Below are 26854 nucleotides of genomic sequence, written 5' to 3'. Positions count from 1 at the left end.
AGTCATTTATAAGATTATAAGTTAATGTTTTATGTTTAAAATGCATAACACTTTACACTAATACATAATATTGTGTTATTTGTATTGATTTAAATATTTGGTGTTAGACAATATTAGTATTGATTATGGTTATGCTTTAATTTTAGAGAATGGTTGGTTCTTGTTATATTTTTTTAAGTGAATTTTACTATGTGAATTGTGAAATAAAGGTTAGAGATTAGGTGATTTTTACATGCTAAAGATCCGATTTTTACTCGGTTTTTATCCAGTTGTCATCCGGCCCGAATATGCGTAGGTTTCATCGGGTCTAGAATCGGGTTAGGATCCAAACATTAGGTTCAGTCTATATTTCGAGTCGGATATGAATTAAACCAAACCCAGTGTGACCCGACCCATGTACACCCCTAATTTTATACTAAAAGTGTATCAAAATTAAATTCTTAAGTCTTAATTAATTACACTTAACTTAGATCCATGTTTTCTTTTTTCTTTTTTTTTTCCCCATAGTTGATGTAATAATTGAAGATGATGGATCATTGATAAATTAAAAAAAAAGAAGAGAAAAGGGGTTAAAACAGGAACAACAAAGTTTGTGTTGTCCCTATGCAATTGCGTCCAATGCTGTAATCAAAAGGAACAGTGTCAGAGAAAGAGAGAGAGAGAGGGTTTCTTTCTGGGTTTGTGACACATTCAACCACTGTTTCTCTTTGTCGGAGGGGGAAGAGAAAAGAAGGAAAAAAAAAAAAACCCCCTCAAAACAACACAACCTTCTTCGTCTTCTTGAATGCCCATCCTTCATTTCTTCATATTGTAGAACCTTTCATTTCACCACTCTCCTTCTTCTCTCTCTTCTTTTCCTCATTGTTTATTTTCTTCTTTCTGCTTTTTCTATATTGCAACTGCCCCTTTTCCCAAGATGCTGTTTTTTTGAGGGTTTATGATTGAAGTTTCCAACTTGCCCATGCCCTTTTCCTGCATCCATTGAAGACGCTTCTGGAGCTTCCCCTGTAAGTTTCCATGCCCTAATTTTGTTGCTAAAGATCTAACCTTTGCTATGTTGGTCTTCTTTTGTTCGAAATCTTCAATGTTAGTTAGTTGTAGTTACTTGCTAGGGTTTTGTTTTCACTGTTGGGGGGTTTTGGGATTTTGATCAATTTGCGTTCATGATGCTTAATAGTGTTACTTGATGGTCACTTCTTCAGTTTGATTCCATTTCTATTGCATTTGGATGGAATTAAAGGCATGTTTAGTAACATCTTATTTTGGGATTTTTTATTTTACTTTTATTTTTTGGAAATTGTCTCATGATTTTGATCTTAAGCTGTTTTGAAAACTAAGCTGATCCAAACACGGTATTGTATTGTTTCATCAGAGTGCAAGAATAACAGTGTCTGTGATATGCTTTGTTTTTGTTTAGGGAAGTGTAGTGCTCAGATGGCATGGATAGAAAACAATGATGGGAATGGGGGAGAAAAGGAATTATCTAAAGACAATGGTTTTTTGAAAGTCTCTCAGAATTCTATAAGTACTGGTGGCTCTGCTGTGGATGTTGGTTCGGCGGATAAGCAAAGCGAAGGGAATGATGATCTTGCTTTTGCGAACATCTTACGGTCAAGGAACAAGTTCGTCGATGCTCTTGCTTTGTATGAACGTGTCCTTGACAATGATAGTGGAAATGTGGAGGCTCACATAGGAAAGGGGATATGCTTGCAGATGCAGAATATGGGCAGGCTTGCTTTTGAAAGTTTTGCCGAGGCTATCAGATTGGATCCTCAAAATGCTTGCGCTCTCACGCACTGTGGTATCCTGTACAAAGAAGAAGGTCGCCTTGTGGAAGCAGCTGAGGTATGTCCATGCCAGTTAAGTAGCTTTGTGATAAATTCCGCAGCATTGTTGTTTTCTTCATTTCGGTTGTTTATGATGCGGCATGATTGTTGCCGTTTATGATGTAGAATAAGCATAGCTAGCTCCTTGGGAGTGGATCTACCATCTGGCTTTTCTTTAGAAATATACGTTTAGATGATGTAGTATTTGACTGGGAATTCTGATACGAAGACTGCTACAATTATTTAGTAATTTATGAAAGTAGTGTCGAAACATGAAGGGTTGTAATTTTTTCATACTTTTTCAAGTGGCTATTCTTGTTACAGCCTCAATACATTACCTAATGGGAATGGATCCTTTCAGTTGGAAAATCCACTGGACCATATCAAGCGTGAATTTTCACCACATGGTGGACCCTAACATGTATCCCACAAGCGTATCCAATCAACAGTGAAAATCCACAGTTTAAATGGTATAGTGACTTCAGTTGAGAGGATCCATTTTCATTAACTAGTAAGGCTCGATTTACCTTGAAGGATGAAGGTATAGATTAGGTGTACGGTTTCAACTTCTTAAAATTTTCAGAGCTGTTTCTGGCTCCTGTATTGTGAGAATATGATGTTTAGGAATTGGGATGCATAGGTTAATCTATATAACCTCAATATTACATTTTGTTTGCTAATATCACAAAGTTTTAACTGTCATTGTACTTCATTATAATGTATATTTCCGATTCTAGAGCTTTAAGAAGTTAGTAGAAAATTTGCCTTGAAGTCATAACTGAGATAATATTTGATGCACTTGGAACAGTCATATCAGAAGGCTTTACGAGTAGATCCATCGTATAAAGCAGCTGCGGAATGCCTAGCCATTGTTTTAACAGATATTGGTACCAACATAAAGCTCTCAGGAAACACACAAGAGGGAATTCAAAAATATTTTGAAGCCCTCAAAATAGATCCGCGTTATGCTGTAATTCTCTTACATTTCCAATCATTTTACCTTTTTGGAATGCTATATCCCTTTTTTAAATTTATTTAGCTTTGTCTGCATAATAATACCTTTCCTCCCGTACAACGTGTTCCTGCAGCCAGCATATTATAACCTCGGCGTGGTCTATTCTGAAATGATGCAATATGACATGGCCCTCACTTTCTATGAAAAGGCTGCATCAGAAAGGCCTATGTATGCTGAAGCATACTGCAATATGGGTGTGATTTACAAAAATCGTGGTGATTTAGAAGCGGCTATTACTTGTTATGAGAGGTTATCTACAGCTTGCATTATCTTTTTCGGAACCAAGTTCTGCATCTAATATTTTTGTTGAATTATTGACTTTTGATGTTGGCTTCTATGTTCAATCCATGTTCTGTGGCAGGTGTTTAGCTGTTTCTCCTAACTTTGAGATTGCAAAGAATAATATGGCTATAGCTTTGACCGACTTGGGAACAAAGGTGATGCTCGTGAAATTCCACGTATAATCTTATTATCAGCATGAATAATAACGCAATGGTAATACATTGTAAAAATTGTAGAACCGTGTAAAACTTTACACTATGGTTCTTTAACACAAAGTTATTTACTTTTGATAGCCATGGAATCCGCAGTTTGTTGCTTAGTGACTGTTGTACTTTAAATTACTTTTGCACAATTTCGAAGTGGCTTTCTGGAAATACAAAATAATATCTTCTCCTTGTTCCTTCTGAATTAGGAAGGGAAGTCGAGTTTTCATACTAATATACTATCTTCTTTCCAGTTATTGTCCTAAATCACTGTTTTGGTTTATAGGTTAAACTGGAAGGAGATATCAATCGAGGTGTGGCTTTTTATAAGAAAGCTTTGTATTATAATTGGCATTATGCCGATGCCATGTATAATCTTGGGGTTGCGTATGGGGAGATGCTTAAATTTGATATGGTATGTCTTACACACCCACATGACTATTTTTCCAGTTGCAGATATAAACTTATCATATTATATTATGATACAAATGTCAACTTCTTCTATGACTAATTGAATTTGTGGAAAATCAATTTATACTGTTTAGGCTATTGTGTTCTATGAACTCGCCTTCCACTTCAATCCACATTGTGCAGAAGCTTGTAACAATCTAGGTGTTATATACAAAGATCGTGACAACCTTGACAAGGCTGTAGAATGCTATCAGGTAATGACTAATGATAATCATGTCCATTTTGTAATGCTCGTGTCAAAATGCATTTTTTTGTTAGCAGTTATCACAACTTTGTCCTTTTGTTATGTGCAGCTTGCATTGTCAATCAAACCAAACTTTTCACAGTCATTAAATAACCTTGGGGTTGTATACACTGTCCAGGTTAGGTATTGTGTAATTTTTTAATTTGGGATTAATCAGAAGTTTCTTCAGTAACTGATTCTCTGCGTGTTTTCCATTCTTTCTCCAGGGTAAAATGGATTCTGCTGCAAGTATGATTGAAAAAGCTATCATGGCAAATCCAACATATGCAGAAGCATACAATAACCTAGGTATTTTCTCCTTTTTCCTATGATTTATTTGTTTGCTCGTTATGGTTTGAACATGGATGTGGTTGTCTTTGTCTACAATTTAATTCTTTTTGAAAGGAGCATAATTTTAGAATAGGTATAGTTGGACTTGCTAATCTTCATCAGGTTTCTCAGTAACCGTGATTCAGTAACAATGTAACATTATAGACTTAGATGGTTGGAGAAGGTTTACAAAAAAAGTTTAAGTTGGTTCAAGTGAATCTGTCTACTTTCTCTTTTGATAGGCCAATTTTCATAGTAGCATTTTGGTATTTTATGTACAAGAGATCAAACATAATGCTGGCTACAAAGTTTATGTTGAAATGATATTACGGTTTAGGTGAAGATAACTAGAATGGCAGTTAGTGTGGAAGGGGTTTCTGAATACGTGTGATTTATTGTCTTTAGACTTATGCAAGTTATCTCTCTTGGCCAAAAGATTCTACGTTTCTCGTTATGTTCAGTTACAAAATATGATTTAATAAAGTTCAAGCAAGAAGAACTTCTATAACATCTGCATACACTTAATATAATGTATTATTGTTGCGCAGGAGTTCTTTATAGAGATGCTGGTGATATTGCTTTAGCTATTAACGCTTATGAGCAATGTCTTAAGATTGATCCTGACTCACGAAATGCTGGCCAGGTCTGGTGCCTTTTTTTTCCCCCACTTTTTCATTCTCTCTTTCATTGTTCAATCGATGCTTTTGATGTCCGAAATTGAAACTTTGGGTGGTGCTTTTGTTTTCATTGTTATCAAGCAACTTCAACTTTCAAAGTGTTTCACATTTTTTTATGGATGTGATGGATGATGCTTTTTATTATGGTGTTGTCTGAATCTTTCTCGCTCCATTTAGGTTTTGGTGTATGCTTTCTTAGTGTAAAGCGTCACATCCTATATGTTAATAAATCTGATTCTGCTAACAAATTCACTTCTGTCTTACTTCTACTGATACTTCCTTAAATGGGAAGCCTAGATACATATTTAGTATCCTTGATTAAAGAAGATTCTATGTTTTCGTCGGATTCCTTAGATAAGTTGAGGGACTAAGGAGTCTTAAGTTTCCATAATAATAAAAGGTGGTTCAGTTGAATACTTGAATGTTAATTTTGAAACTAACTTATCTATAAAAATGTAAGTAGTATTACTTTAACTTTCTCTTAAACTAGCTTGTGTTGTGATACAAGCTATGGACGACTGAATTTTGTTCTTCCGATGAGTTATCTATTTTATTCTTGGAGGTTTGTCCATATATTAATTGGAATCTCATTTAAATCCACTTTAATGTGCAGAATCGCTTGCTCGCAATGAATTACATTGATGAAGGGAATGATGACAAGCTTTTTGAGGCTCACAGGTTGCAGTTTTCTCCTATGAACTTATTTTCACGAACTTCGATTATTGCCTCATTGGTGCTGCTTGATTGGCATCTTTAGCTAGTCAACTACTTTGCTATTTCTTCATAAATGTTTGATAATATAGATAACTTTCCCTGGTGATGAGATATATTGTACTTCAATTGACTTCTCGATCAACTTTCATTGGTTGAATGAACTTTTTAGTCTTGAAGGAAGTCTTTTTAGAGTTACTTTAGAAAAATTGTAGTGTCATATTTTCTTTTCTTCATGTAGTTTCTATTTTGTGCATGAAATCCACTTAATGTGGAAGGTAGAAAGATGTGTAGCTTGGACACTATTAAAAGTGAAATGTTTCCTTTCAGGGACTGGGGCAGGAGATTTATGAGGCTATATCCGCAGTTCACATCATGGAACAACTCAAAAGATCCTGAACGTCCTCTTGTGATAGGATATGTATCTCCTGACTATTTTACACATTCTGTGTCGTATTTCATTGAAGCTCCCCTTGTATATCATGACTACACCAATTATAAAGTGATTGTTTATTCAGCAGTTGTCAAGGTATCGTTTATAAATGCTTCTGTGAAAAACGCATTGGTTTCATCTGTCCCGGCATGCATTTCTGCATAGTTGTTGTCTTGGCTTACATTTCATCATTTCTGATAACTCCGGGTGCATAGTTTTCTGCTGTCGTAATTTTTTCTATTTTTGGCAGATAATTGATTTTCTTGTGTTGTTGCAGGCTGATGCTAAAACCATTCGGTTTAGAGAGAAAGTCTTAAAGAAGGGTGGGATCTGGAAAGATATATATGGGACCGATGAAAAGAAGGTTGCCGAAATGGTTAGAGAAGATCAAGTTGATATTTTGGTAGAACTTACTGGCCATACAGCAAATAACAAATTGGGGATGATGGCATGTCGACCTGCTCCGATTCAGGTGTTTTTTTCACATCTATATGGAGACTCTTAACTCTCCTTTTGTTTTAGTAGTAGATTTGATTCTTTTTCTGCAAAAATTTAACCTATAGTGCTTGACATGCAGGTGACTTGGATTGGTTATCCAAACACCACCGGATTGCCAACAATTGATTATAGAATCAGTGATTCTCTGGTGGACCCTCCTGAAACAAAGCAGAAGTAGATCTCCTCTAGAACTTCTGTACTTTCTTGTCGTTAATCTGTTCAGAGCACTTATTTCGTATTATGATTATTCTAGTTTGTTTGCTAATGGTACTTCTATATCTCAGCCACGTTGAAGAGCTAGTTCGTTTACCAGAATGTTTCCTTTGTTACACGCCTTCTCCTGAAGCCGGTCCTATTGTTCCAACTCCTGCCCTTTCCAATGGCTTCGTCACATTCGGCAGTTTTAACAATCTGGCGAAGGTAGTGTGTTATACATATATTATTTAATACGAAATGTTTTTATTTAGTCAAGTAATCATGCATATTCTAACTCATGTTATTTTATTTTGACAGATTACACCTAAAGTATTGCAGGTTTGGGCAAGGATACTGTGTGCAATCCCGAATTCTCGCCTTGTGGTGAAATGTAAACCATTTTGCTGTGAAAGTGTGAGACAAAGATTTCTTTCAACACTAGAGCAATTAGGTTTGGAACCGCTCCGTGTTGATCTTCTGCCCCTTATACTTCTCAACCATGATCATATGCAAGCCTATTCTCTCATGGACATAAGGTAATATCTGTTGTTTGCATTCTAAGTTTGTAAAGATAACTTGTGTTTTTTACTGAACTTGTAAACTATTTTGTCGTTTCGTGTAGTTTGGACACGTTTCCATATGCTGGAACGACGACAACTTGTGAATCTTTATACATGGGAGTTCCATGTGTTACAATGGCTGGTTCAGTACATGCTCACAACGTTGGCGTTAGTCTTCTTAGCAATGTTGGTAAGAAATTCTCAGAAAATTTGTGGGTGTTTCCCAATAAACTTGTACTTTTTTCATGTGTTTCATTGCTGACATTTTGGCACAAAAATTTTTTCTTGGCTGATCTAAGTCGTGTAATTGAGCATAGCTTTGGAATTCGAATTTTCAGGCCTTGGACATTTAGTTGCCAAAAATGAAGACGAATACGTTAAGTTGGCCCTAAAGTTGGCGTCCGACATTCCAGCGCTACAAAATTTGAGAATGAGTCTACGAGAACTCATGTCCAAGTCCCCTCTTTGCGACGGAGCGAATTTCATCCTCGGCCTAGAGTCAACATACCGGCAAATGTGGCGCAGATATTGTAAAGGAGACGTTCCGTCTTTGAAACGAATGGAGTCGTTGCAACACCCCGTTTCAACGAGCGACACGTCCAACCAAGAGTCCAAGCCAGCAAAGGTCATAACCTCAAGTGAGGGTAGTAACCCTGAATCGGTCAAGGCTAATGGATTTACTTCAAATTCAATGCAACAATCCTCCAAACTCAGCATTCATAATTGTGAAGAAAATGGAGGGTCATTGAATCATAGTAGTAGTAGTAGTAGTAAGCAAGGAATTGTGGGGTCAAGTTGAAAATTTGGATTGTTCATCTGAGAGTCCTTTATGTAAGTGATTCAAGGATGTTGGAACTGTATTACAAAAAAATAGGATTCAGTATTAGGTTGGCACAATGTATATTGATGTTGCTGCTGGAAGAGTCTTTGGTAGCAACCTAGGCATCCCTAAGTTTCTGTTTTTTTTTCCCTCTTAAAAAAAAAAGAAACAAAAAATTGCATTATAGATTGGCAATTTTTTCCTAGCAGGAAAGTGTAGGGCAAGTGTTGTCAAAATTTGTGTTTCAAGTGCTAATATGATAATATGCAAATTGCAAAGAGGTGATGCTGCTTTGAATGAACATCTCTTGGCTATTGTAACTCATTTTTTCTTTCCCTCCATGAATGATAATTGTTCTAATGGTGTAGGCTTTTGTGCAACATTGACTTTTGCCATATCTTGTGAAAACTAGCAATTTATTCATATAAAGATCAATACTTTAATAATTGGGTCCAAAGTTGTCAATAATTTTTTTTTGTGAAAATTATGATTAAAGGGATTAGGAAGGCTTTATCAGGTTGTTTTGACCAATCAATATACTTGAGGCTTTATTAATTTTATATTAGATTAGTGGATTAATGGATTAGAGAGAATTTGCATGGTTTGGTTGACTATGATTAATAAATGAAGAGATTAATTTGATTTGTAAAATAAAGTCTAGTTTTTGAACAATTTTAAATACCTTTGTCACATTAATTTTTTTTTTTTGGTGTCTCTATGTTACAAATGTATGCATCATAGCCTGTGTCAATATTTATTTTATATATAATTTTTAAATTTTACAATAATATTCATTTTAACACTAATTTTTTTTATATTTATTAGTAAATTATATTTATTGTCAATTAACACTTACTTTTAGATGTACATATTTCAAGAAAACCAAGTCTATTATAAGAAGAAAAATAAATAAATAAAATGAATATTAACTTTCTCTATTCTATCATGTCATAAAAAAAAGTAGCTAATAGTGGAAATGGTTTCCAAACAACTCAACTTGACTTCTCATGTATCATATAGTTGACTTTTCCAAATGTTTATGATCCCCCTAATTCTCTATATAAACTCAAAACATTCAATCCATTTTACACATCCATTCATATTACAATCTCACATATCCTTAGACACTACTATATAATATTATATACTAATTAATTAATTAAGTTTCCCTAATTTTCCAAAGCCAAAAAAGAAAAATGTCAAGTACCATAGATATTGTGCCAGAATCAAGCAATGTTATTAAGGGAAAAGCACCTTTGCTTGGTGCACCACAAAGGCCAGGAGGGTGGAAGAAAGGGCTGGCCATAATGGATTTTATTTTAAGGTTAGGTGCCGTGGCGGCCGCTCTCGGTGCCGCCGCCACCATGGCCACCGCCGATCAGACACTACCTTTCTTCACTCAGTACTTTCAGTTTGAAGCTAGCTATGATAGCTTCACCACTTTCACGTATGTCATGTTTGATAACTTGTACTATTTATTAGAGTTGTGTTATGTTTATGCATTTGGTTTTAGATTAATTATTATGTTGACTCACATTTTGTTTTATGAATTTGCTAAGAAAATTTGAGATCAGATAAATTTACATATTTTAGATAGTTTAGAGGAAAATTATATATTTTTTAAAAATAAGTATGGAAAATTAATTTTTAATTAGTTAATATTAGTCAACTATTTCTATTATAAGATTATTTTTTCACCTTTATTTTTTAGAAAATTTAGGGTTTAAAATTTAATATTTAAAATTTAAGATTAAAAAATTAGCTGACATTGGTTGGAAAAAAAATTGAGTTTTTAGACGAAATCATATTTATTGTGTCACTTAAAAAAATACTCCATTTATTTTAAAATAAATATTGTTTTAACTAAATCAATAGATTAAAAATATGTGAAGTGTACTTTTTTTTTGTTTTTAGTGTTTGTAATTTTTTTTAAAAATATTTTTAATATTTAGTTGTGTTCAATTTTGTCTCTAATATTTTTTATTTTTTTAAAATTATCCTTAAACGTTAATTTCATATAAAATGTTAAAAACAAAATTGAAAATTTTTAGGGATAATTTTGACACAAATAAAAAAATTTTGGAGACAAAAATAAATGAAATTAAACATTAAAAATATTTTAAAAAAAATTATAAACATTAAGTACAAAAAATATACTTTATGCGATTAAAAATTTAAGATATTTAAACATAATCATATATGGATATATAAAGCGATATTTATTTCGAAACACAGTAAATAAAACATTATTAGTCTTAGTGAGAAGAAAAATATAAAAGACGAAGAATAAAAGACTAAGAAAAGTTATGAAACAAACTCTTAAATAAAAAAATATTATCATTATGCCCCTTAATTTTAAAATACTAAAAATGCTCTCTTGAACACATATTACTTAATCTTGATGGCACTATTATCCTAAGAATCGAGATAATAGAAAAATGAATGGTTAATTAAGAAAATGAATGCAGGTTTTTGGTAATTGGAATGGCATTGGTGGGTGGGTACTTAGTCCTATCACTGCCTTTCTCTATTGTGGCCATCATTCGTCCCCATGCAGCTGCACCAAGACTCTTCCTCATCATCTTAGACTCTGTAATAACCTCTTTCATCACATATATATATATGTTTATTTAGTTATATTTCAAATAAATAATCATTTTTTTTCTTTGAGTAATACTCCAAGTCATTTCAAAGAATTTTTAGTTTGACATTTTAAATAAATTTTAATTATTAATTTCATAACTAATTTTTTTATTTCAATAGAAAAAATCAATTTTTACATCAGAATTTCTTGTCTATTTGGAGGTATTAATCTCAGTATTTTAAAAGATTTTAGAAACTTTGGAATCGATTTGTCAAAATATTTTAGTAATACCTACCAAAATGAAAGATTAAAGACTAATTTGATAATTAAAATTTATTAAAGACTAAAATATTTGGCTAAAATAAAATTTCTTAGATATTGACTTAAAGTATTATTCTAGGGATTGTTTGGGTGAATTTTTAAGAAAAGATTTTTGTTTTAAATTATTTTTTTTCAAAAGATCTTATAGAAAAGTAAAAATAATTTTATATTTGGATATCTCATGCAAAAAAAATATATTTATCAATTATGTTTGAGTATAACTATATAAAAATATTTTTTTGTTTATTTATTACGTAAAAAATATCTTTTTTTTTAAAGAAAAAAATCTTTTAAAAAGAGATGTGAATTGTAACTTTTTAACAAAGATGTATTTTTTATTTTGTTAGTGTTTTTATTTTTACTACTAGAAATTTACCAAAAAATTAAAAAAAAAATCTTTTTTTTTTATATTAACTTAATGGTGCCTAAACAAGCACTATATTTGGTACCAACGAACATTTTCATAATAATATATCTTAATTTGATTATATTAATTATTCTTGAAATTTTAGTTATGATATTTATTTAGTGATATGATGAAATTATTATTGTAGGTGTTTCTTGTTCTAGCAACAGCTGGTGCTGCTTCAGCTGCATCAGTAGTATACTTAGCACACAATGGGAATCAAAGCTCCAATTGGCTTGCAATTTGTAACCAATACAGTGATTTCTGTAATCAGACGAGTGGAGCTGTTGTCTCTGCCTTCATTGTTGTTCTCATCTTCATGTTCTTGATTGTTATGTCTTCTTTGGCTATTGCCAAGAAGCATTGATTTAATTTCTGCTGATTAATTAAGTTACATATATATGTGTGTGTTCGTGTTGTGTATTTATCTTTGTGTTTTTTTTTTCTTTTCCAATGTTGTCATCATCAATTGTGATCAAATTGATTTTGTTGTACTAAGCACATTACTACATGGAAAATCTTAATTAATTGTGAGAAAAATCACAATTATGATCTTGTATTTCTCTAGTTAACTTTTCCAATTTTGAATTGTTTTAAAAAATTATGGACACATAGCGAATTAAACATATGATGTTAATTAGTCACCAAAAAAAATATGGTGTTAATTAACGATTGAAAATTTAGGATTAGTTAAAGAAAATAGTAAGATTAAATAACTGAAATTTTATTTATAGATTATATATAAAAGCTAATAATCCTTTGTTTTAATATCACTAATGGCTTAAGTTGAAATCCAATTCAATAATATTGAAAATATGAGCCCAATTCTACTAACGAAAGGACAAATTAAATTTCCCTAATTCTATTATTATTATTAGTATTATTGAGTGAATATATATATATATATACTTTTTATATTATAAATACATACATAAAAATTTAATGAATAAATTTATTATTATTTTTATCTAAATAATACAAAAAAAAATTATGGTACAATATTATTATGCAATTAATAATAATAATAATTATTTTATTTTATTTTTTTGACAAAAGACAGTTATGTCTGACAAAAAAAACGTTGAGAATTGATCTATATATTAATTTTTTGGAGACTAAAATATCCACTTTTAAAATTTTTGGAGATTGATCTGCCAAAAAATGAATTGGAGACTGATTTGTCTGTCGGATTAAAACCTTAGAAATTGATTTGTATATTAAGACTAAAATGTCCGATTTTAAAATTATTAGAGATTGATTTGAGTAATTGCTCTTTTTATTATTTGACATATATATATACACATATAAATAATTTATAATATAAAAAGTAAAAAGTTTGAATAATATTGCCTTATTTGGTGATTCCTCCATTATTTATAAAGAGTAGAATTCTAATAAGTGCTATTAGTTCTTTTTCATTTGAAATGCCTTTAGAATTGCTACATTTGGATTAGACTATATATATATATAAAAAGAATATTTATTTTGTAAACAAATTAACTCATTAAATTGTCAAAAAGTAACCACGTATATAAATTCCAACAGTTATATCCTATATTATAGTTTACTCAATTTTAGGTCAAAAATTAATTTTAGGTTAACAAAGAATCCAATAATGAATAATGTGTCAGTGTTATGGATTAGGGAGGCTTGCTATATGTGGTTTGGTTGATGGATTAATAAATTCAAATATCTCTTGATTATTTGCATTTAATGGGTTAGGTTAATATGGATTATGAACTTTAATCATATAGAAACTATACGAATTATTTGAATAATACCAAGTCGGGTTTGTTGTTCATAAACATTTCTCATATTCATAATTATATGCTAATTAATCTTTTAAATTATTTGACCACTTACTTTGAATAAGTTGGATTAATTATTAAATAATTTAATTTAATACCAAATATTTTTTGGCATTTAATTAATTAAGTACTCTATACACTTTATTTAGTTATTCCTTAAAAAAATAATAATAAATATAAAATAAAAAAATGTGAAATTAATTTATTAAATATATGTTTCTCTACACCTTACACATCTACTTGCTTTACTATATATAAAAAAAAAAAAGTTGAATAAGTTGGAAATGATTATCTCATTAATTAACAACTTCACTACTACACTTAATTCACTAACCCCATAAAATTATTCTCTCTATATAAGCTTGAATCAATCATAATAACACTTGCATCCTTCACATAATAACATATATAGTAATTGAATTAAATTTCTCTAATTAGAAACAAAAATGTCAACAACAATTGATGTGGCAGAATCAAGCCATAATAATGTTTCAAAGGGAAAAGCAACAATTGTTGGAACACCAAAGAGACCAGGTGGATGGAAGAAAGGAGTGTCAATAATGGATTTCATAGTGAGGTTAGGTGCCTTAGCTTCCACCATTGGAGCCATTGCCACCATGGCCAATGCTGATCAGACTCTCCCTTTCTTCAATCAATTTGTTCAGTTTGAAGCCTCCTATGACAGCTTCAGTGCTTTTCAGTAATCTCACCTTCCTTAATTATCTTAATTAATTACTTTTTTCAATTTGTTGTTAGAAAAATGTTATTTTATAATTTTTTTTCTAAACCAAATCAATTCCGTTTCTATTTAGAATTTGATTTTCATGCATTGACCGGTTTATATAAACAATTGCGTATTGGCATCTCTTTGTTAGTAACAAATTCTTAAATTTAGTATTTAAAATTATAATTTTTTTCAGATAACTGTGTAAAACTTGTTGCATTATCAGTACATTTAAATTAAATTCTTTTAATTAACGTGTTTCGTATTTTGTTTAAGGTTTAATTACTTTATTAGTCCTTATAGTTTCATGAAATTTTCAATTTGGTTTCTATACTTTTTTTCTTTTTAATTGAGTTCTTACACTAATTTTTTCTTTTCAATTAAGTCCTTGGTAGTAATAATTAGCTTAAGTTTATAGGGACTCAACTAAAAAAAAAATTTGGTATATGGACCTAAATAAAAGAAAAAAAAAGTGTAGATAGGGACTCAATTAAAAAAAATTTTGGTACAAGGACTCAATTAAAAGGAAAAAAGTATAGGGACCTAATTGAAAATTTCGCGAAACTATAGGAACTAACAGAGTAATTAAACTTTTGTTTAATCCATGTATAAAAAGAAATTCAGTCTATTCAATATAAGAAAATAGTTGATTTTATATAAACATCATGCTTGACAAAATGTTAATTAATCCTTAATCCTCTTAATTAATCAATAAGATGAACTAGTTGCATTGTGTTCAAATTAATCATCTGAGTAATTTCTTATTTATTATCTAGAGAAATATTTGAGAATTAGAAAATTTTGTCCAAATTTATTATCTTCCAAAATGATGTAACATGTATATATTACCTTGATCCTTAATTGTGATTAATTAACGATATGTTTCTTTAAACTAAATTAAAATAATGCAGGTTTTTCGTAATTACATTGGCATTAGTGAGTGGCTACCTGGTCCTCTCTTTACCTATTTCTATTGTAGCCATTGTAAGGCCTCATGCAGTTGGTCCAAGGATTTTCCTCATCATCTTAGACACTGTAAGCTCTCTTAATTAAACCTCAAAAATTCAGAAAATTTTGTTGTAGAGTAATACTCAATTATAAAAAGGACCTATTTAGTATTCATAATTATTTGAAAACCTTCTGATCCTTAAAAATTCTCAAGAATCTAATAATGGAATATTACTTTTTTTCTTTATATCTCTATATTTGTCTTAGTTACCAAATACAACAAGTTTATTGATATTTACCATGGTTTTAATAACTAGATGAATCCATTCAACTGGATTAACCAAAAATCAGTCATGCATTAGATTTGATTTAGTAATAAATTAGTAATTTTATTTTAAATTAATTTTAATGCACTGATAATATAAAGACTTTTACACATTCATTCAATCAGATTTATATATTTTGATGACTTTTAAATATGGAATTAAAAATTAATTATTTTTATTAATATGACAATTTACTATTGATTGTCTATGTAAATTGTAAAACTCTTTCATAAAATCAAAATTTTCTTTTTTTTTACTAAAAAACTAGTTTAAAAATTATATTAATTTATTATATTCAGTTTAATTCCAATTAAACTTTTAATTTTATCGATTTGGTCTGAATCTTAGAAGTTTTAGGGTGCGTTTGGTTTGCGTTATTTTCAGTGTTTTCTGTTTTTTAAATTTTGTAAAGAAAAAAAAGTGAAAATAGTGAAAACAATAAAGTCTTATTTTTTGTTTTCACTTTTTTTTTTCTTCACAAATATATTTACATAACTTAGATTATAGAATCTTATGATATGAATTGTTACATATTTGCAGATTTTTCTGACTTTAGCCACATCAAGTGCGGGTGCAGCTGCTTCCATAGTATATTTGGAACACAATGGAGAGCAAGACCCAAATTGGTTAGCCATATGCAACCAATATGGAACTTTCTGTATGCAAACCAGTGAAGCTGTTATCTCTTCATTCTTGGCTGTGGTTTCCTTCGTCATCATCATTATCATTAACACTTTGGCCCTTGGGAAGCACTGATGCCTAAATTCAACATTTCCTAGGGGGCTTCATGCAAATTATTATTATTGCCTATGTGTTCATTGTTTGTGTATTATATTGTATGGTTTAGTTTGTAATTTCCTAAAATTTCCTCATCATAAGGTTACTTTGTGATGAATTGTGAGGATCTTTATATTTTCTTAAGTCAATGATGTACCAAATTCAATTGGTTATTGGCTTTTTCTAATTTGATGTTGGGTTGGAATTTGTATTATAAGATTTCTACTTAATACACACAAGTTTGAGCCATGATTATTGTGTTACAGCTTATAATTCTCTATTCTTTATTAGTAGCTCTTTAACTAATTAATTAATTAGTTCATATTTAAAATTTATGTATTGACGATCGAATTACATATATGAACCGATCCTGCTTAATAGAATAAGACTCTGTTATTGTCGTCGTCATTTCACTCTTTGTTTCTTATCAAAACGACTGTACTACTAATTGTATTTTTTTTTGTATTTTGTAAGTAGCATACACATTTCTCTCAAATTATATTAGCATTTTATTTTCTTTATTCTACTATGGACTATATAGATTTCAAAGAAAACAATGGCAACAACTTACACATAAAGTATGAATTTACCTTTGGCACCACTAGATAGGTCATAGTTTAATTTATATCAACAAGATAATTGATAAGTTTCTTACTTTAATTTTCTTTTTCATCTCATACTTGTCTTGAATAAGTTTGAGGTTGCATGCAAATAAAATTTTCACTCATTATTAAAATATTCATGATTATTAAACCCTCCGTACTATTTTACTTATCCTTAATTTCTCTTTATTATTATAACTTATATTAGACAAGGTTGACAAATTAAAGAGAGTCCAATATTGCACTAATAAATTAGAGTCTATGCGGTTTGGTTGATAGGTTACAAAATACTTTAATTTCTTTGCATGGTATATCACAACTATCAAATCTTTCATCACTTTTCCATTACAACATTATTTAAAACCCCAATTTTTTGAAGCTATTGCTACCAAAACAAAATTAAGAGAACCAATGCACTATCAATGGTTGACTTAGATTCATGCAAATATAATTTAAGAAAAAAAACCCATGAATTATATTATTTGTATTCATTTTTATTTTATATATCAAGTTGATATATATATTTTTTTAATTACATAAATATTTTGTGAGATTTATATGAAAAAATCTCGTATTTTATCTAATAATACAAAAAAAATATATGTCGATTCAATATACATAATAAAATCAATATTATCATAATTATGAAAAATTCCCTTAAGAAAATAATTTTAAAAAAATATATATAAACATGATCCGTTTTCACTTGAAAAAGTAACTAATGAAATAATTAGATAACATTTTTGTGCCTCTACTTGCTTTGTTACAAAGTCAGAAGTGGAAATGGTTTTATAACAACTCCTCTTATACCTTCTCCTATATCCTACTTAATTAAGTTCTTAATACCTTCTCCTATATCAAACGTTGACCGTTGACCACATTCTCTTTCTATATAAGCTCATAAACCATGAAACCATAATATTCATCACTAAATCTTACAATTCATATAATTTTAGACAACATTTTTCATATATATTTTTCTTCTCAAGTTCCAACTAAAGGGTAAGAAAAAAAAATGTCAACTACTATTGAAGTGGGAGAGTCATCATCAAGAAAAATTGCTAAGGAAAAAACACCATTGATTGGTGCACCAAAAAGGGGAGGAGGATGGAAGAAAGGGGTGGCAATAATGGACTTTATTCTAAGGCTAGGTGCCATAGCTGCTGCTCTTGGTGCTGCTGCCACCATGTCAATGGCTGATCAAACTTTACCTTTCTTCACTCAATTCCTTCAGTTTGAAGCAAGCTATGATAACTTCTCTGCTTTTCAGTATGTCACTCTCTCAATGCTCTACCTTCTATATTTATGCTCATTTTTGTTTCTTACGCCGAGTCAATATACGTGTCTCACTGCCATTTGATGAGGTGTATGACTTATCTCGTATAAGTCCTGCACCTCATTCAATGATAGATAGTAATACGTAAACTCGATGCGCGAAACAAAATTGCTATATGCTCATAGAACATTTAGATAAATTATGCTTTATCCATTAATAATATCCAAAAAGGTTAAATTTTAATTTATGTGAAAAAGGCTCACTTTTCCCCCTTCCTTCATTTTCCTCTCTTTCTAAGGACACCTAAGAATATCTCTCTTTGGATGCATTCATAAAATGTAAGGCTTACCAAAAATTGCAGGTTCTTTGTTATTTCAATGGCATTTGTGGGTGGTTACTTGGTTCTATCACTGCCTTTCTCTATAGTAACCATCATACGCCCCCATGCAGTTGGACCAAGACTTTTCCTCATCATTCTAGACATGGTAATTTTATTCTATGATCTCTCTTGCACTTTTTAATAAATTCATGACTAACTCCTTAGAATAAATTATACAAAAAATTGTAGTAATTAGTAATAACCAGTTGCAAAATGCATAATTTGAATTAACCTATGTTTTTTTTCCTTGTGAAACATTTGTAGGTGTTTCTTACTCTAGCAACTGCAAGTGCTGCTGCAGCGGCCGCCATAGTATACTTGGCACATAATGGGGACCAAGACTCTAACTGGCTTGCCATATGCAATCAGTTTACAGATTTCTGTCAACAAACAAGTGGAGCTGTGATCTCTGCCTTCGTTTCAGTGGTTCTACTTTTGTTCTTGGTAATTATGACTGCTGTGGCTCTTAGGAGCCATTAGAAAGATTTGAAAGATTAAAGAAACTTGCATATAACATTCTAGCTTGGGCTAAGTTACTTGTGCTGTTTGTTTTTGTTTTTGTTTTGTTTGTTCTGTTTCCCAAGTCCTAATTCCTTGGGTTGTAACTTGTAAGGTTTGATCTCATTGAGCATCAACTTGATTACTTGCATTAATTTGGTCCTAATCAACTTATGTCAATTTTCCTTCCAATTCCTCTCCTCTATTTTTTCTCTTAACACTTTTAAGATAGGAGCAGGATTGAAGGTTATACTATACACAACATGCAAATGGCTTAAACATACCGACAAAAATTTCCTGACAACAAATAAGGGTGAAATATTGGAGGTCCTATACAAAGTGTCGATAGTGAAAACTTAGTCCTTTTGAAAACTCGCATAATATAAAATCAACAAAACTTGATAACAAAATCCATGGAGATGTAAAATTCATACGTCAACTCCAAAAAGTAAAATACAGGAAAGACATGTAAATTACTAATGAGGCTTAAAGAACAGTCATCACAATTATAACATTTTAAAAAGCAAAAAACTAAGACTTGGCTTAAGCATCAACTCTCTCTTCCTCGAGGATGAGGGTCTTTGTGGTCGGCTTGGCTAGAAAATCTGTGTACTCTTGGAATGGAGACTTAGAGAAGCGAGTTTCTCTCCAGAAATCGGGTGTCAGGAATCCATAGGTCTTCAACAAACACTCAAAAGTAGCCTGTAAAAAACATATATTAATACTCTCGAAACTCTATTTTATACATCTTGATATCAATTTGTCTTTGATACGACTCCATACATTGATACAATACGATCAAATGCTTTTGGTAATCATATGATCAAGGTTTCTATCTTATCATAAACTAGCTCTAATGCTAACAGAAAAGCAAATTTTAATGATTCTAATCTAAACTCCGACATAACAGCATATCCAAACACAATATTAAGCATTTTTCCACTTATGGACCAATTAAATTGTAAATCACTACAATCATGCATTAACATGGGAACTATTCAGGCAAATTGTATGCCAATTTACTATAAATGAACAAATTATAAACAAACTACATTTTGTAGAAAAATTCTACATCTCTTACTCTTCAACTTGTTAAGCCAAATCCAAATTTATTCACATGTATTTAATAATCTATTTTTCAATACTCAAAATATGTACATATCAACCCATAGATTATAAACAAAATTAAACAAGCCATAAGAAAAAAAGTTATCTCGACAGAATTTCAAACCTTGACAAAATTTCCAAGTGTCTTAGTGGATCCTCTTGATGAAGTAAACACATCTTCAATACCAGCAAACTGCAGAACCTTCTTAGGAACCCTAGCTGCGACAATTCCAGAACCACGAGGTGCCGGCACCATCCTAACAGTGACAGAACCACACTTCCCTGTAACCTTGCAAGGAACAGTGTGAGGCTTCCCAATCTTGTTTCCCCAGTATCCTCTCCTCACCGGAATAACCGAAAGCTTCGCCAGAATGATGGCGCCACGGATAGCAGTAGCCACCTCCTTGCTGCACTTCACTCCCAATCCAACGTGTCCATTTCCATCACCAACGACCACAAATGCCTTGAACCTTGTCCTCTGACCGGCACGTGTCTGCTTCTGAACCGGCATAATCTTCATCACCTATCATACACAGAAACCACAAATAACCGTTACAACAAACTCTAACGATCTAACTAACTAACTAACTAACTCACTCACTCATAACTAAATCAAATTAACTCTTAGACTCTTGCAAGTTTAGATCCCTAAATTGAGTTTGTGAGAAGAATTTTACTATACAAGTTTTAACTCAGCTCAACGAATTCATATAAACTATCGAAATTGATTATCGTATTTGTTTATAACTAACAAGAAACGGTTATAACAGAATGTAACTAACCTCGTCCTTAAGAGAAGGTCCGACCAATTGGTCTACGATTTGGTGCTCCTTGATTGGGAGGGAATGAAGGTAGATCTGTTCGAGGCTCTGGATTTTTGAATCTTTTACTAAGCGTCCTAGTTTCGTCACTGGAACCCATTTCTCTTCCTCCTCCCTGCGGCCACCACCTCTGCGACGACCACCGCGGCCTCTGTCACCACCGCGACCGCGACCACCGAATCCACGGCCGAATCCGCCGCGTTCACCGCCAGCTCCGCGCTCTGCCATGTTTGGACAAGTCTTTTGGCTGCGCTCCGAAGAGTTTGTATTAGGGTTTGTTTGTGTTTTGCGGCAACGAAGTTGAGGTTAGGGTTTGGGGTTTTTATATGGAAGAGGATTAGGAGTGAGAGTGAATGGTGTGGGCTGGGCCTAGACTATTTTTTGTCAGGCCTTTTTTTTCTTTTTGTTGATGGATTTCTAAGGCTTCAGTTGGCCTTTGGCCCATTCTTAAATTAATTACACAAGTTAATCAATAATAATTAACCTTTAACCAACTTCTTAACCAATTTGGATTAGTCAAATAGTTAGCTTATTTGTCTGTTGTTTAAAAAAGTTATGAGAATTCAAATTTCACTTTGTGTAAGCAACAATTCACTGACCAGTAATAAACTCACAGATTAATCATTGTCTTACCGAGATAAAAAAAATAAAAATAAACAAAAATTAACCAATTTTTAATTTAGCTTACTCGTAATAAATATCAGGTATTTAAATTCACACTTTAATATATAATCATTTATTATTTAACAACAAACTCTCAAATGAAGATCAAATTCGAGACTTAATTGATTTTCAACTTGGTGAAAATATGTTTTTTTTTTCATATTAAAAAAGTTTTAAAAAATAAAGCTATGATAATTAGTATTTCTTTTCACAATTTTTCTATGAGCTATATTCAAAGATATGCAAGATGTGATCACACACATGGCTCAAAACTCCATAACTACATTACATGTTGGATATTTATATCATTTTTGGTTTCTTGCAAGGAAATACCACATCCATATATAGACATATTTTCTGTTTTTTGCTCATAGCCTCATCATATATCATGATTATGATGGTTTAATTTCAAAGGCATATGAATGAGTGAGTAGAGCTGATGTCAAATTTAGACCCAAATGCATTAGATACTACCCCATTTTCATCTATATAATGGAGCTTATTATTGAAGAAAATCTCATGCCCTAAGCTGTTCAAGCTGTGATGTTGATGGTTTGGTGAATCAGAAGGGATTAAGAGAGGGAGAGAGATAGGTTCTTCTCATTGTTGGAGAGAATAAAAAATCCCCCCTAAAAAATATTTGTTGAGTTATTACACCTTATATACTATGTACCTTTTTTTTATGTACTCTCACTAAAAAATAATTACAATGGTAAACTTATTATTGATAAAGAAATAATCTAGGTAACACCCTCCCGCAAGCTAGAATTGTGTAAATCTAACAATCCTAGCTTGGAAACATTGGCAAGAAAAGGACCCGGTGGCAGAGCTTTGGTAAGAAAATCAGCAAGTTGATCCTTGAAACGAACTGGCATAAGATGAATGAGACCAGACAAATGCTTTTCACGAACAATGTGGCAGTCCACTTCAATGTGTTTAGTTCTTTCGTGAAAAATGGGATTATTGGCAAGGTGAATGGCTGACTGGTTGTCACAGAATAGAGTGATAGACTTTTGAAGCGGCAAGCCAATGAAATCCATTAAGAAAGATAACCAACTAGCTTCACAAGTGGCAACAGCAAGAGACCTATATTCAGCTTCTGCAGAGGACTTGGCAACTGTGGTTTGCTTTTTACTCTTCCAGCTAATGAGCGAGTTCCCAAGCATGAAGCAATAACCGGAAACGGAGCGACGAGTATCGGCACAGGTAGCCCAGTCAGCATCGGCAAATCCAGTGAGATGCAGATTAGAAGTAGAGGAGAAGAAGAGACCAGTTGCAGGTCGGCCTTTTAAATATCGGAGTACACGAAAAGCAGCCTGTAGGTGAGAAGTTGTTGCACAGTCCAAAAATTGGCTCAAACGTCCCACAGCATAGGAGATATCGGGTCTAGTATTTGTGAGGTAAAGGAGTCGGCCGATGAGCTGTCTGTAAATAGTGTTGTCTGTTAAAATGGTACCTGATTCCTTTGAAAGTTTCTGACTATAATCAAATGGAGTAGAGAGAGGCTTGCAATCTAGATAACCAAAATTTCTGAGAAGGTCCATGGTGTACTTCCGCTGATAAATGTGAATTCTAGAGTTAGAGCGTGCTACTTCCATTCCCAAGAAGTATTTGAGATCACCAAGATCCTTTATTTTGAATTTGTCATCCAAATCTTGCTTGATGGAATTGATTTCACCAATGTCATTCCCGGTTAAAACCAAGTCATCAACATATACTAGAATGGCAGTGAAGCTTTCAGATTGTTTCTTAATGAAGAGTGAATGATCATCAAAAAACTGCTTATAACCAGAAGAGTCTGAGTGAGCTTAATGTTCCATTGCCTGCTTGCTTGCTTAACCCCATATAGAGATTTTTGTAATTTACAAACCAAACCTGGTTGTGACACAGCCAAACCGGGTGGTATCTTCATATAAACTTCTTTGTCCAAATCTCCATGAAGGAAGGCAGTGTTGACATCCAGCTGTTTCAAATGCCATTTCTTTGCCGCTGCTAATGCTAACATTACTCGTAGGGTAGTCATTTTGACAACTGGACTAAAAGTATCACCATAATCTACTCCTTGCACTTGAGTGAATCCTTTTGCAACTAGCCTCGCTTTGTGCCTTTCTATGGTGCCATCGGGATTGAATTTTACCCGAAAAACCCATTTGCAACCCACAGCCTTCTTATCTTTTGGGAGTTCAGTGAGACACCAAGTTCTGTTCTGATCTAGAGCTGTCAATTCATCTTGTATTGCCTTTCTCCAACATTCATGTGCAGCCGCTTCCTCATAAGTGCTAGGTTCTTGATTTGAGGTGATGGCTAGAGAAAGTGACTTATATTTCGGGATTAGTTTATCATATGACAAGTGTTGTGAGATAGGATATAAAGAGTTAGAGTTGGAAACATTGCTAGAGTGAGCTGTGTGGGTTGTCATACAATGATAGTCCTTCAAATAAGCAGGCGGTTTCTTGACTCTTTCAGACTTTCTAGTAATGCAGTCATGTGTGATGTCAGAGTGTTGTGATGCAGGTGCATTATTAGTGTGTGGTGTGGTAATGGGTGCAATGGTGTGTGAGGAAATGGGTGAGTGCATTGAGCGTGAGAAATGTTCATTTGAATCTATGAGTGTGGTATGTGTGGGTGATTGCAAATGATGTGTGGATGGTGTATCATATTGAAAAAGATCAATGCATTGTGGAGTACGAATGGGCACTACAGAAATGTCAGTGCTAGTGGAATGTAAAAATGGAAAATGAGTTTCATAAAAAATTACATTTCTGGATATGAAAATTTCCTTTGATTTTAAATCAATAAGTCGAAAATCCTTTGTTCCTAATTTAAAACCAAGAAAAGCTGTTTTTCTGGCTCTTGGGTCTAATTTTGTTCTTGAATTTGTTAATGTGGAGGCATATGCAAGAGAACCAAATACTCTTAAATATGAAAGGTCAGGTAAGTTGCCATACAAAAGCTTATAAGGACTAGCATTATTCAGGTTAGTGCTGGGCAGCCTATTAATTAGGTGAATGGCGTGAGCAACTGCGTATTGCCAAAAACAATGTGGAATACCTGATTGAAATAGCAGTGCTCTAGCAACACCTAAAATATGCTGGTGTTTTCTCTCTACAATCCCGTTTTGCTCTGGTGTTTCTACACAAGAAGTTTGGTGTAAAATTCCAGTTGATGCAAAAAAGGATTTTAGAGTGAATTCTGGCCCATTGTCGGTCCTTATACACTTAACTTGTTTTTCAAAATGTACTCTGACAAAATTCACAAAATTAATAACCAATTGTGATGCTTTAGATTTGGTTTTCATAAAAAAAATCCAAGTGAATTTGCTCTTACCATCCACCACAGTCAAAAAATACCTATGTCCTTCATTGGAAGGGACAGAAATAGGACCCCAGATATCCATATGAACTAAATCAAAACAATCTTTTATTTTAGTTGTACTAAGATTAAAAGATAATTTCTTTTGTTTTGCAAAATGACATGAATCACAAGGAAAATTTGAAGCAATACTATCTATAAAAGGATAATACTTCTTCAGAAAAATCAATTTATGCATGGGTATGTGTCCTAATCTAAGATGCCAAATGTTGTTGTGCTCACTGTGTGAAGGTGTGGTGGGATGAGTAGTAGTAGTAGTTACCGCCAATGAAGCTTGCTTTGTTGGAAGAGGGGGAAAATGAGAGAATTCTGGTTCTCTACTCATTGTATATAACCCTTCTATACACTCAGCAATGCCAATCATTTTTGATGTGGATCTATCTTGTATCTCACAACACTTATCATTGATTAACAATTGACAATGTAAGTTTGAGGTTAACTTTGACACAGATATCAATTTAAAATCAAGAGAAGGAATGTATAAAACATTTTTGAGAAAAAAATTTTTAGAGAATGTGATTGTGCCAATGATAGTGCTAACAGTTTTGGTTCCATTTGGCAATATCACATTGATTGGATCAATATTTTGAAAACTTGCAAAATCTTTTAAGTCAAAAGTCACATGATCTGTTGCACTGGAATCAATGATCCATAGTGCAGATTTTGGAGTGATAATGTTCATAATTCTCGCATTAAAATGTAATGCAATGGTTTTACCTGGAGTGGAAGTGTGAATGGAATTAGTCAAAATTTGATTTGCATTATGAGGTTGTTGCTGCACACTTTTGTCTTTGATCAACTCTAACAAGGCAAATCTTTGCTCTGGAGTGAATCCAGATCTTGATATTCCAATGTTCTCTTGGAGACAATTGAGCTGGAATTGTTTGTCACTGACTATATCATCATGCCCCTCAGTGATCACGTGATTGATGGTGGTGTTATGTTGCTGCCATTGGTAGAAGTGGGAGGAGTACCCATGCTTCTTATAGCATACATTTTCTGTGTGGCCTTGCTTGTTGCAATGAGAGCAAGCCAATGTAGCTCCACGACCTCTGCAATGGGAGGATCTGTTTGCCATGTTTGCCATTTTGAGAAATCAATGAATCACAGAGTAATAGGGATTCATATCTTCTTCCTTCCAACACGTTGATCGGAACAGCTATATTCACCAAGAAAGAATCTTGCGAAATAGCCTGTCATCAAACTCTATTGGATGAGTTTGAAGGAAGAGGTAAGAATGGGGGAAAGAAAATGTCGAAAGAAAAATTAGGGATAGAAAGAGAATGGCAAAATTGGATTGATCTCAATTCACAACTTTTTTTTTATTCACAGCTTGGTTGCTCTCCACGCTCACCGCACCATGAAGAAAATCTCATGCCCTAAGCTGTTCAAGCTGTGATGTTGATGGTTTGATGAATCAGAAGGGATTAAGAGAGGGAGAGAGATAGGTTCTTCTCATTGTTGGAGAGAATAAAAAATCTCCCTTAGAAAATATTTGTTGAGTTATTACACCTTATATACTATGTAATTTTTTTTATGTACTCTCACTACAAAATAATTACAATGGTAAACTTATTATTGATAAAGAAATAATCTAGGTAACAATTATCACATTTGTTTAGGTATATTTATACAATTTGCGAACTTTTTATTACCTTATAAGAGTGTCTGTATAGTTGGCCAGTTGAAGTTATCTTCATTAGAAATTAAACTCCCATGTGTGTTGTCGAATAGTGAACTGTGAATTCATCTTCAGGATCCATGCGAGACGCACGTGCAGATGATTTAGCTTCAATATATCTGTTTTTTAACTTTTTACCTTAGACTTTCAAGCATTCAAAAAACTCATATAGTCTTGAACAAGTGAACATCCATTTCTTAATTATCAGTTAAACATGGCATGTTTAATCATATTGAAAAGGAAAATGTATATAATATGAAGTACTATACAAGTCTAGCGAGAATCTTGACCATTATTATTATGATCTAATGTCAGAT

At 32.4% G+C, this 26854-nt stretch overlaps 6 protein-coding genes across 7 annotated transcripts; 4 read left to right on the top strand and 2 right to left on the bottom strand.

Moving 5' to 3' along the window:
* The first annotated feature begins 548 nt into the window (after positions 1-548).
* LOC112728817 (probable UDP-N-acetylglucosamine--peptide N-acetylglucosaminyltransferase SPINDLY) lies at positions 549-8626 on the top strand. Of its 2 annotated transcripts, none has more exons than XM_025779125.3 (18): positions 549-1007; positions 1418-1845; positions 2635-2796; positions 2915-3090; positions 3203-3278; positions 3613-3741; positions 3872-3991; positions 4091-4159; positions 4248-4329; positions 4899-4993; positions 5641-5705; positions 6069-6267; positions 6449-6643; positions 6749-6843; positions 6954-7089; positions 7183-7400; positions 7487-7614; positions 7763-8626. In XM_025779125.3, the coding sequence occupies exons 2-18, from the start codon at positions 1435-1437 to the stop codon at positions 8221-8223; spliced, it is 2817 nt and encodes a 938-aa protein (XP_025634910.1). In that variant the 5' UTR covers positions 549-1007; positions 1418-1434; the 3' UTR covers positions 8224-8626. The 2 variants fall into 2 exon arrangements, with proteins under 2 accessions (XP_025634910.1, XP_025634911.1); XM_025779126.3 differs by having other exon boundaries at positions 593-1007; positions 1418-1859.
* Positions 8627-9333: 707 nt separating this feature from the next.
* Positions 9334-12107, top strand: LOC112729486 (casparian strip membrane protein 2-like). Its single transcript, XM_025779664.2, has 3 exons — positions 9334-9691; positions 10713-10836; positions 11704-12107. The coding sequence occupies exons 1-3, from the start codon at positions 9441-9443 to the stop codon at positions 11920-11922; spliced, it is 594 nt and encodes a 197-aa protein (XP_025635449.1). The 5' UTR covers positions 9334-9440; the 3' UTR covers positions 11923-12107.
* Positions 12108-13729: 1622 nt separating this feature from the next.
* LOC112728816 (casparian strip membrane protein 2-like) lies at positions 13730-16387 on the top strand. The gene is made up of 3 exons (XM_025779124.2): positions 13730-14063; positions 14999-15122; positions 15902-16387. Exons 1-3 carry the CDS (start codon positions 13810-13812, stop codon positions 16115-16117), a joined length of 594 nt encoding a protein of 197 aa, XP_025634909.1. The 5' UTR covers positions 13730-13809; the 3' UTR covers positions 16118-16387.
* A 1258-nt stretch (positions 16388-17645) lies between these two features.
* On the top strand, positions 17646-19075 carry LOC112728815 (casparian strip membrane protein 3-like). Its single transcript, XM_025779123.3, has 3 exons — positions 17646-18009; positions 18378-18501; positions 18660-19075. The coding sequence occupies exons 1-3, from the start codon at positions 17756-17758 to the stop codon at positions 18873-18875; spliced, it is 594 nt and encodes a 197-aa protein (XP_025634908.1). The 5' UTR covers positions 17646-17755; the 3' UTR covers positions 18876-19075.
* A 181-nt stretch (positions 19076-19256) lies between these two features.
* On the bottom strand, positions 19257-21167 carry LOC112728813 (uncharacterized). The gene is made up of 3 exons (XM_025779122.2): positions 20783-21167; positions 20125-20523; positions 19257-19595 (listed from the first exon to the last, which is right to left on the bottom strand). Exons 1-3 carry the CDS (start codon positions 21047-21049, stop codon positions 19437-19439), a joined length of 825 nt encoding a protein of 274 aa, XP_025634907.1. The 5' UTR covers positions 21050-21167; the 3' UTR covers positions 19257-19436.
* A 1057-nt stretch (positions 21168-22224) lies between these two features.
* LOC114924942 (uncharacterized) lies at positions 22225-25934 on the bottom strand. Its single transcript, XM_072208475.1, has 6 exons — positions 25079-25934; positions 24812-24886; positions 24536-24616; positions 23355-24181; positions 23163-23262; positions 22225-22997 (listed from the first exon to the last, which is right to left on the bottom strand). Exons 1-6 carry the CDS (start codon positions 25932-25934, stop codon positions 22225-22227), a joined length of 2712 nt encoding a protein of 903 aa, XP_072064576.1.
* Between the last annotated feature and the right edge of the window lie 920 nt (positions 25935-26854).

This window comes from Arachis hypogaea, chromosome 12 (genome assembly GCF_003086295.3).
Source record: "Arachis hypogaea cultivar Tifrunner chromosome 12, arahy.Tifrunner.gnm2.J5K5, whole genome shotgun sequence".
Lineage (NCBI taxonomy): Eukaryota > Viridiplantae > Streptophyta > Magnoliopsida > Fabales > Fabaceae > Arachis > Arachis hypogaea.
This window is presented reverse-complemented; position numbering and strand designations above follow the sequence as displayed.